The following is an 11,567-nucleotide window of genomic DNA, read 5'->3' on the forward strand; positions in this document are numbered from 1 at the left end:
ACTCTATTGAGTTCAATCTTCCTGAACTCTTCTTTCCCGAACAGCAGCCGGCAATCAAGCCTATGGTCATTAGCAACAACTCTCTATTTGTACTGTGCATTTACGTTTTTTCGTTCATTTCATAGTTACGAGGAAAGGAGAAATTACTACTCCATCGAAATTTGCCGCTATCTGTCGCGAGAAATTTCAACTTGGTGTGGATGCCAGCGTACCTTAAATTGATATTTGCATTAAGAGGCTGGGCAGGTCTAAGAAAGTTGCCTTTCGCCATTTTACCGAAGGCCACCCGATCTATCTTTATAATTCAGAGGTTTATCATCAATAGATTATTTTTTCGCCGTAGCTGATAAAAATGGTTTTTGTTTTCTTGAAATATAAGGCATGTAGGCATTTCCGCTAAAATCATCAACCGAAGAATCGTGGAATCCGGTGCCGAAGTCATTTTGTAAGGCTAGGTTACATAGCACAGGTATGGCAATGGCGACGTGGCAAGCGAAAAGATAGAAATTTTTGGAAAATTCGTCCAAAATATTGTCGTTTTAGGATTCATGTGAAATTCTTACTGACGTAAAGTTGTCATGGGTTTATGTAAATGCCCTAAGAAGAAGGTTACCACCCAATTTTGCTTCGAACATCGCGTGAATGTTTGTGAACACTGTCTTGTTTCAAGTCACCCTAGGGTAAGAAACAAGATGCAATATAATGTTTTTAGTTCATATTCAGGAGGAATCATCAAAAATATGTAACGATGACGGGTATTTTAGGGATGATTTGTTTTTCGGTTGTGACATGCAATTGGTAAGAGATAACAAGCGGTTTATTTCCATTTAGAACCAGATAAATGTGATTGTTTTTGTTAAACTCGTTTAATTTGCTCTGCATGTGCCATCGACAGTTACGTTCTTGAATATGCATTACATCTATGTACACTTCTGTTGGTAAGTTACAAAAAACAAAAAGGATTATGAATAGATTTTACAAGTTAGTTAAACTAAGTTTTGCTGACGTTGATTGTTAATAAGGATTTGGAAGACCCTAAGATTCCCAAAACCTCAGAAGACAGAGCCACCTTGAAACATCTCTTCGAGCATCAGACATTAAACTATCATGTGTTTCCTTGTTCTTGTAGCATTTCTATAATTTCTGTTTTTCCTCAAGCATAAGGCTGTCATTATTCCTCATGTTTGAAAACATACTAAGATAACATCAGTGGCCTTACAATCTGTAGTTTTCTTAATAATAATATACTTTACTTCTTTGTGATAGCTCTAGCATACTTATTGGAATTATTTCTCATTTCTTCTATTTTTTTTCTTATGTGATCAAGTGTATTGTGAAGTCATATCTGCACTGGCTCCAGGACAGTGATTATAATCCAGTCTGTACTTTGTGTAATGGAAGTTTAGCTGAGGGAGATGTTGTTCGATTAATTTGCTTTGGTGAGTAACCAAGATTTTGGTGTCTTTATTATATTTGTAAATATCATACCAAATGTAGAATACACCTAAATAATTTGCTCTTCTTGCTCTGATAAGCTAGTAGGATATTCCCTTTAGGAATCAATGGGGCCAATTTGATTTATTGTTTTGTTTGATTAAAACTTAAGACATGGCAACTCAAGTACATTGTTGTATCTTTCACGCAAAGTATATGAATATGCATTTGAATCCAAGAAAATGTGAAAGTTTCTGCTGGCAGAGGTAATTTTTCTCAAAAACTTGCTTTGATTTGTTATGTGTATAGTAAGTACAATTCTCAAGTGGACATGGATATACCTATATGTTATCAGAGCTGTAGTGAAAGTTCCTTCTGCATATAAGGTGCATTCTGATTTGTTTTCCCACAGTTAAATCATTTTGGCCTTCAGATAAAACAAGAAACTAACAGGTCCCCTGCCGTTGTACTGCTTATAAGGAATTTTCACTTGAAATTGCTTCCTGCCTAAGTGTGATTTGGTTATGCCCTCCTTGATTCTAAGTGGGCCCTACTTCAAACTGAGCCATAAAGCTACATGTTGGGAGGAAGGCAAATTCTTGGAGGTTCTTTGTTTCGTTAAAGGGTTTCGCTCACCCTTAAAATAGAAAGTCAAATATTGACTTGCAGGTGATTTGCAAGTTACAAAATGATCACTTATGGTAAACAACAACAAAAGAAAAATTAGAATTTACTTCTTACCCAACTTGTGGCTTCATACTGCAGTTGGTAGTATCTCCTGACTGGTATCGAGGAGGCACTGACTCAATTCCCTTCAGACTGAGAGCCAAGTATGTTGTGTTGTTTAGTTTGTGGATATCTTTTTCCAGTGTTTCAGTCTATGCATTTCTCCCTAGATGTATTCCACTGGGCTTGTCTTAACAGTTATGCTGCAAGCCTTCCAACAAACACTGCTCCAGCTGGTTACTCTTGTCCCAACTGCAAGGTGTGTCATGTGTAACAATAATCAAATCTTAATTATGAAGGAGTAGATGCATATTCTTCTCTCCTTCATTGGTAATACTATATAAATGTAAATTTGCAAGAAGCAACTCTCAAAGAATCTCAGTGATATGCTGTCTCATATCAAAAAGCAGCATTTACTCTCAGCCAAATGAACAATATAAAATCTCCTGAAAGCAGAAACAAGAAGGTTTGCATAACCTTGCATTTACCAAGGCAACAAAGCTGTTTCAATACCCACAAAGAGTTCAACTTACAAAGTTTTCCCTGGCTTTTTTCTCAGTGAACCATAGGTGCAATTTTGTTTGAATAAACTGTGACTTTTCTTCTGCAGTCAACAGTGTTTCCTCCCGAGAATCAAATTTCTCCTGTTGCTGACCAGTTGAGACAGATGTTGGCCACTGCACCATGGGCCCGTGTTGGTCTTGGGCTTCCTGTGGTTGGTTCCTTGGTGTTTGTTGTCACTTTTTTTGGTCCTTTTACCACTTGATATAAAAAAATGATTGGAACCATTTGTCTGATATTTTACTGATTCTCTTTTTGACTGTGAACTTGCCAGGTACCTTCCACCAGCTCAACAAGCACCACAGCCTCTGAAAGTATTGTGTCAAGACATGAAGCTGATATTGGTAAGTGTTATCAGCAATTGCATTGCTCAATTCAAGGAAATCTCTTCTTTCTCATTACGTCAAAGCAGCATTCAAATAAGTATTTCTTTGCTTTCTGAAAAATGTGAGGTCTTATCAAGAGATCTGCAAAGGGTTGAACACTGATAATAATTCTCATATCAGCAAACCTCTCAAAGACTCATCTCAAATCTTCTCCTGGATAGGAGAATGAAGGTCAGCTCACAGGTGAAAAATTGCATAGATTGGGTACCTGTCATCATATATGTACCTTACTGGTACATATATGATGACAGTTAGTTAAGAGTTAAGGTACCTGGCCAGGAGAAAATCGAATATCAAAATAAAAGAATAGTAGCTTGTGATGGATGTTTCCATTCTCTGCATGCTATTTTGTTTTCATGCTCACAATTCTTGACTGAATGAATTGTTAGTTGTCAGGTAAGTTCCATGGGCCAGGTTGTTCAAAATGATTTGAGTGCTACTGAATGTTGAGCATGGACAGGTCAGATGTACTTAACAGCAAAACCTTTAGTAGTGCCTTACCATAATCTTAACTTTTAGAAATCTTTCTCCTTCAGTCATCAGTAGTAACCATGTTCCCTGTAATACTTGATCCATTGTGCAGGAAAAAGATGTCAAAATTTTTTTAAAATTTATATACTGTACATATTTCTCATCAGTTGCTCAAATGTCAGACAGTCAGAGAATGGCACCCACTTATGAAAAAAAAGACCATACCCTAAACTCTACTTCACACACAGCTAGTCAGTCACCTCCATACACCACCCCACTGAGTACTAAAACAGAACTGCGATCAACCAGAGATCATCATGTAGTAGATGTGCGACAACAGAACACTATGGTACCACCCCCACAGCAGTCTTATGCACATGGTGACAAGCCCAGTGAGTTCAACTTTTTTTCCTTAATGTTATTATGACCTTTGTTGATGTAACAGAGGAAGTAGATGTAGCATAGTGCTCCAAGCTGCAGCTTTTTTGTTGCCATGGCATGTAAAACCATTTCAGCAGAAGTTACCAATTTGGTGAACTGCGTTTGGTGATCATTTTTGTAAGCTGTTTTAAAATGTTTATTACCTGGTTTGTACTTTAAGCCAAGTGCTAAAGTGAGATAAACATTTGCAAATACCACTGTTGTTGCTCCCAGTGCCACCTTTTTCTCCTTGGTTGTCCAAATAATCAACCTTCTGATGCCATGTGGTTTACATTAGTATTGCAAACAGTAGGGCACAAAACACATGTTTGCTACCTTAACTCTTAAACTCCTAGGAATAATTAACACTGAACTTCTTCCTTTTATATCCATACATTATTTGGCAAACAGGAAATGAGAATACTCAAAGTCATCAGGTAGAAGTTGTTATCTTGATCTAACACCAAATTCTCATAACTAATTTACAAGCAAATGTTTAGCAGCTAGAGGGGAGGATTAACAATCAAATCTTGGGAGTTATATTGGGTTACAGAAAAGGTTTCATCAGGAGTAAGAAATGATTTAAACTATTTTTACAAGGTTCGCACAGGTCCTGGAAAACCTTTTTATTTTGACATTTTCTGGGACTGTTAAGTCCTGGAAAAAGACTATAGATCCTGGAAAGTCCAGGAAATCTGCTTAACTCAAGCAATAAAGTTTTCAGAATTTACGTTATAAGAAATTTATGTAGACCGTAAGGAGAATTAATTTTGAAATCTTGGGAATGAAAAGGGTTTATGGTGAAATTTGGAGCCCTTAAAAGTCAATCTGAGTCCTGGAGAAGTCCTTGAAATTTGTTTTTGAAAAAGGGTAGGAACCCTGTTTTTAGTGACTCTGATGAGATAGGTAACGTTCCCACTGTTTTTCAGGCACAGTGTCAAGGAAGATATTCAACACGAAGGAGCCAGTAGACAGTATCCCGTATGATCATGATGAAAATAAATACCAAAGGAGAGGTGCCATCGATTGGTTCACGAGATGGTTTTGGTAAGCAACTTTAAAATTCTTTAAATGATCACACAGTGAAAATGTTATACCGCAGCCAAAACATTCGTTCCAAGTTGACAAGGATAGTCCTGCTACATGTTGGTTGGAAGGACTGGTAGTAGCAGTGAATTCAGCGCTCCAAGCTGGGAACTTTTTGGTCGCCATTTAGAGTAATAAAAAAATTTAGGCTGCTGAATTTACAACGAAAGTCGCCCAGTTTGTCGGTCTGTGTTCGTTGGTCTTGAAGTCAGGTGTGATGTTTCTATCTATCTTTGCATGGTCGAAAGTTTAATTGAGAGAATCATTTGCATGCAAGGCAATCAGTGCCTTGTCGTCGTCTTTTATATTAAGTGTGAAAAAGAAAAAAGATCGCGACTGATTGATAATTCTGGTGACCATGTTATGATAAAACATAGGATGTAAATGCTGCCTTTGAAAAGAGTTACGCTTAGAGCCTTGGTGGCAGGCAATTATCGTGCCGTGAAGAAGAGTATGTAACTGCTTGTGATCTAATGTTATATGATTCAGAGTCAAGCTCCTAGTTCATGTATCAGCGCTTTAATGAATCGTTATCAATGTTATACTTTTGCTTTCCAGGTCTCGTCGACCCAAAAAGCCTGGACCTGAGGATCCAAACGCCTCCTTAAAACGAACCACAGTATTACTGATCCTGTTTGTTCTGGCCTTCACTACTGTTGTGGTGCTTTTTACACGAGTTGGACGGGGAATGGCTGATAAGGACCCGTTTCTTGACCCGATGGCAAATCCCAACATAAGAGTTCAAGGTGGTAGGATAAAAAGCGCATAGGATGCAACTCTCATGTAAAAATAAATGGTCCTTAATCGTGTTCTGTTTAAGAACAGAGAAGAAACGCATGGTCTCTGCTCAAAGGACTCGTTAATAACCGTAAATTTAAGGCCGAGTTTTTAAACAATTAGAATGCGAATGATTTCAGTTTGAAATGCGCAAGCTGGCGTCCTGTAGGCAATAAATTCTGAAGGTGCATGTATGTTGTACATTTTTTACCCATGTTTGCAACGTGGAGGTGTTCCCGGCTTCATTTTGTGCGCGCACCGACTTCGAAGGCCGCTGTCGTCTCTGTCCTAGTCACTAGGAGGAGAGGTCCCAGGATGTTAGGAATTTACATATACCCAGAGAGGCTACCTTGTGTTACATTCCCTCTTCTCGTCCACTCGTGACTCTCGAGTAGTATCGGGTAGAACAAATAATAAAGTACTTCTTAGTTAGAGCAAAAAATTATGAGTGAAAATAAAATTATTAAAGATATATTGCCGTAAGGTATCATTAATTGTTAAGAAATGCAGTGAAATTGCTTTGATTGAAGCCAAGTTCGACAGAGTCGTTTTTAAATTTTACTCCGTAAATTCCCAGCTTGTAATTCCCCCTACAACAGAAATTGTGTAGTATTTATCCAGTTAAGAGTTGTTGAAAGTGTCTACCTTCCCGATCAGAGGGTAATAACTACAGTGTAAGTAATCTGAGAACAATTATTGTTTGACTGTGTTTGATGATCTTCAAAGAATGAAGAGAGAATTTCAGTACTTTTTTTTAAAAAACTGCATGGTAAAACCCGCACACTCAAACATGTCTTTCTTTAAGTCACACTGATTAAGACTGACTCGTTTTTTCAATAATTTTATTAAATATTAATTTCTAGCTATTAACATTCTTATTATGGACTCGAAACAGTATTACAAAATTCACGTGAACAAGTTGTTCAGCAGCCTATCGAAGAGCTGTCATCTTCGTGCTTTTTTATTTTTCAGTTCTTTAGATACTAAAGCTTCGCTGCCATTTTTCTAAACACTCGCCAATGCGTTTATGTCCACTGTAAGACAGGAACAAAGGTACTCCGATTTGGCAGTCATCAACTTGTCTTCCGTCGCCCTTGCACTGGTCGACATGACTTTGCGTCTGATGTTTATTGGAAAACAATGTTCTTGTGTTCGGGGGTCGCCCATTTCCACAGAGAACAATTCCTAATTAGCCTAACACCTGAAAAATAAGCTTTGATTTGCAAGGTTCCTACTAACGCCGTATTTCCCTTTCTGCACTGTATTTCAGCTAATCAAATGTCATGGAAATTTTTAGCACTAGACGAATATCTTTAGGTCAGAAATCTCGAAATGAGATGCTGAAAATGATACGGACGATAAAAAGCAACAGGTCATTTGAGAGATGCCTAATGCTTCTGTTTTAAAATGGGGCCAAATGCAACTCCTTGTCTTTGAAAATATATTTTTGATCTCGTGCAAGCAAAATTTCTTTTTACAAAAAATATTTTGTACTTGGCTTCATTTTGAAAGTGAACGAAGAACGCATAATTGGCTTGCGGCGTGTGTTTCTCGAAAAGAGGAGCACAAGGCGAAAATATAAGAAAACATCACTTACCTTAAAAGATGATCAATTTGCTACTTTCGCTTGTTACGTGGTAGTTGCCATCTCTTCTGGTCGAAATTCGAGGAAGACTAACTCAAGAAATATACGACAAACGAATAAACCCATATTAAAAGCTGAAAGAAAATAGAAAATTAAAAACATAAGGCTCATTTTCTGACAAGGAATGATGGGTCATCCAATTTATTTCGATCTTTTAAGGTTTTTATTGGCTGTATCCTCTTACAATTAGATTTTACAAGATTCCAAGGTTCTAGCTCGTCAGAAAAAAAAACTATTCGTACTCGTGAACAACAACTTCTCTCGAAGGCTCAAACTCAATTCTGGTTTATTGACTTTCCTGCCTAATCTTGGAATTGGAAATTTGGAAAGAGGTAGTGGGTTGAGGTAATCATTAACCGTACTGAGGAACAACTGCGTACCTATATTCGGGCAAAAAAAACCACCCGGATTCCTGAATACCTATAACACCTGACCGGACCTGAAAAGCTGACGGAGTGTACAAAATAATACTCTTCCGTGTTTTTCAAAAAGTCTCCTCCCAGAGAGAGAAAGAGAGAGGTTCTGTGTGTCCTCTTTCTCCTAGTCTCTCACGTGTGGCAATCTAGAAAAAGTTTCTTACCTACTAAAATTTGTCCTAATATCGTTCCAATGCTTTTCCTCGGCTAGACTATTATAAACAAAACCCAGGATGGAGAGTGTAAAGGATGCACAGTGGAGCAACTAGAAAGACAACGAGTGAAAGAAGAGGGTTTAACTGCCATGACCATTAGAAACTTGTATACCTGTCAGCCTTTTGACTAAGATTATTTAAGGATTTTTAGAAAGGCTGAATTGTAGAAAATAATTCAGTGACTCATTGAAAACGATGCTTTCTTCAAGAGTCTTCGCGGTTCTTGACATCTGAAAGATATCGGCGGCAAATCATCTTAAGCGGTATGCTTGCACGAACAGGTTCAATAATTTAGGATTTTTAACTGATTAAATCTCAGCTGATATTCAGTAGCTTATGATTATACACGTAACTATGTATATGTATATATACATATATACCTCACGCTTCGCTGGGATTTTAAAAAGAAGTCGTATCTGTATGCTATACATACTCCGTCTTTACCCATCGTGATACTTACCAGGATCACAAAGGTGAACTCGTGAGTCGAGTTCTCAGGCATCTCCACGTCTATGATTGCAACAAAGTCGTTAACTAGGGCGCCAAAAAGAAGTGTAACCAAAAGTAATGATAACGAAGTATATAGCTCTTTTCGGTGAAGCGTAAATCCTCGGATGTTAAACTGCAAAATAAAGCAATCACAATCATAGATTCACGATTTGCCACCTGATCGAAATTGAAAATTAAAATAATCTCACCACCATGGCACATCTTCACCTGCACCATTGAAAAGTCCAGTAAAGCAATGATATATTTGTTGTTGACGAGAAGATGGCTAATACTATTTTCATATGCGTTTTTTAATTCAGCCGTGACGTCAAATAAGCGACGAGTCATCAATCTAAGAAGAACCAGAGATTGTCTTCATTCGCGCGCGCAGATGGGCATTTTTGAGTAGAATTTAAGGATTAAAAGAAGGAAGCTTTTTGCTTTGATTCTGCATAGAGTTCACAAAATTCTGGAGATAAACAATTTCTCATAAAAATGTTGGTTTTATAATCTTTCTAAACAACTTAACGCAAATTCGTAGGGTAAATTGCGTTGTTCAAAGCCAAACTGAGCAGATATGTTTCGTGGTCATTACATTTAAGGATTCCTTCGTACATGGAATCGGACAACAAAAAGAGCGGTAACCGGCTTGATAACAGCAGGGACAGCTGTAGAATCACAGAATGTTGGTATAATTCCTCAGCAACTGAGCACACGGGCTTTCTCGAGCAAGCGTTCCCTATATGTGAAGACTGGGTTGAGGCGGATTGAAGGACATAATTCTCGTTGACCAGCGGTAACTCTCGAAGAATAACATAACAATATGGCGGACGTTTTGATGAATGGGTTTTGGAACCACAGGGAATTGTATAGCTCGTTGCAGATATGTTCTCAGGAATACATTTGCAAGGAGAGAGTAGATGAAAGTAAATTTTTTAATAACACTTCACCATGATAAGATCTGCCCCGATAGAGCGTTCGATGCAAACATACAGCGTACGCAACCGAATCACCCACATCTCTCCATCTTTCACGTGCCACAATGTTACGGAACTATCCTTGGTTTAGTCTTCGGGAAATCAGACCTGTGTTTAATTGAGATAAACGACGATTCGCTATTTATAATGAGTACATTAATTACAGAATTTTGGATTATCTTAATCTCGCGCACACGTGGGATTAATGAAGCTGTTGAATCTGGTATTGTCTCGCTGTCACATGTACATGTCGCGTGCACGGCATTGAAACAAATATGCAAACAAATAAATGAAAGGAACAACAAAGTTAGGGGTACTAACGGTAAAACGTTGTCCTGTTTGCCTTGTGCCGTAGATGGATCCGGTGATTAATTTCTATTAGGAAATTAAAATGACTCTTGAATGAGGATCATATAGGATTTTCGTTTTTCCTTAGATCAGAGTACATATAAATACTTCCAAAGGTGTTTCCTCAGAAATAAAAGTTGATCAAAGTTTCCTGAAATTTCCCCTTCCAATCACTATCCATGTAGGCCACCAGGCTTGTAAAAGAGTTGTGATTGGCCAAATCAAACTAACCAGTATGCCAGTAATGTAGGTCTCTGGGATTGTTTAAGAACACAAGGCCATTGTAACTTTTTTGAGCTGATCCATTGATTTAGGAAAAATTGATCCTATCAAGTTATCAAAATGTACACATGCCTATTCACAACATTTTTGTTGTTCCATGACTTACAGGGTGTGTAGTGAATTGCCATGGGGTCACTTTGAATAGGAGTCAAATTAATGAAACTTCTTTTCAGCTGCAAGATGTTTCTACTGGTACCCCTCTTAATTGGCAGTAGTCTTATGATCGTTATCATCAAGCTTGTGGACAATATTGATATTTTCTACTTATTATTAGTTTTTTTAGATGACAATAAGACAACTATCAGCACTGAACTCTTGTCTGTAAAAAGCAAACCCACATCTCTGGGTCAGAGTGCTGCGCATCATCAAGAAGAGTTGTTTATAGAGAAGGAACCCAGCACATCAAGCAATTCTATTTTCAAGGATTGAAAAGGGTACTATCATGCTTAATTGAATGTACATATGAAGATCAATACTTTCCATTCCTGCATTTAAGTTTTGTTCCTCAGCTAAACAGAACTTCTTTCACTTTTCGGGTATACATTCTTATTTACAGATTGTTAAAAGGCTGAGCAGGCTGCGAGAAAGAGGGGACAGAAATTTATAACAAGATGATTGATTTAAGAAACACCTTTCCCAGGTATCCAGTCAATCTACAACTTTTAAAACCGAATCCTGTTGATGTGTTTAAGTTGGCATATGTAGAGTGAAAATGCTGAAAAACATTCAGAACCATTCTCTGTTTCCTCATTAAAATATCTCTCATTAACTGTTCTCATCACGTGTATAATGTGTGGATGGATGGTGTATGGAGATGTTACATATTTAAAAAAAACTTGCACAAGTTAGATGTTTTAATAAGCAGAATGCAGGCGAAGTGTGAAGTTCTCTTTCTTATAGGCTTTTCAAGAATGTGTTCTTTTGTTAAACCAGCATCAACCCTTCCTTCTTTTTGAGACTGTTGTCAGTATTCTTGTTGTCTTGTTGGAGCAGCTCAGCTTACATTTCAGGTGCCCTTTCTTTTCGGTCTTTTGTTGAAGAATGCCAAATGTGTTTGTAAGCCATCCTGGATATGTAAAGTCCCCCTCAAAATGTCTTTCGAAAAAAAAAAAGTCGATTAAAAAATCCTTCATGCTGACACATTTTTTTTCCACCTATAGGGGCACAGGTGAATAATTATTATCCATATTGATTATATTCATTGATTTTTTTGGTTTTATCCAATTAAGTTGATAAATAAATGACAAGTGGCCTCTGTTAAGAGATTGTAACAGCTGAAGTTTCCAGCATGAGCCCACAAACGTTTGCCATGAGGAAGGGCTAATTCCTTAGGA

General features: G+C 37.6%; 2 protein-coding genes and 1 pseudogene across 2 annotated transcripts; 2 read left to right on the forward strand and 1 right to left on the reverse strand.

The window, feature by feature from the left end:
* The first annotated feature begins 465 nt into the window (after nt 1-465).
* On the forward strand, nt 466-6,333 carry LOC131775187 (zinc finger protein-like 1 homolog). Its single transcript, XM_059091278.2, has 8 exons — nt 466-680; nt 1,328-1,439; nt 2,331-2,419; nt 2,771-2,875; nt 2,996-3,065; nt 3,746-3,970; nt 4,928-5,045; nt 5,643-6,333. Exons 1-8 carry the CDS (start codon nt 579-581, stop codon nt 5,851-5,853), a joined length of 1,032 nt encoding a protein of 343 aa, XP_058947261.1. The 5' UTR covers nt 466-578; the 3' UTR covers nt 5,854-6,333.
* A 1,158-nt stretch (nt 6,334-7,491) lies between these two features.
* LOC131775170 (uncharacterized) lies at nt 7,492-8,974 on the reverse strand. The gene is made up of 4 exons (XM_066170291.1): nt 8,855-8,974; nt 8,598-8,759; nt 8,091-8,187; nt 7,492-7,580 (listed from the first exon to the last, which is right to left on the reverse strand). Exons 1-4 carry the CDS (start codon nt 8,972-8,974, stop codon nt 7,492-7,494), a joined length of 468 nt encoding a protein of 155 aa, XP_066026388.1.
* Nucleotides 8,975-9,449: 475 nt separating this feature from the next.
* The window catches only part of LOC136282606 (macrophage metalloelastase-like), a 14,009-nt pseudogene continuing 11,891 nt past the window's right edge, over nt 9,450-11,567 (forward strand).

The sequence above is a fragment of the Pocillopora verrucosa genome, chromosome 7 (assembly GCF_036669915.1).
Source record: "Pocillopora verrucosa isolate sample1 chromosome 7, ASM3666991v2, whole genome shotgun sequence".
In the NCBI taxonomy this organism is placed as follows: Eukaryota; Metazoa; Cnidaria; class Anthozoa; order Scleractinia; family Pocilloporidae; genus Pocillopora; species Pocillopora verrucosa.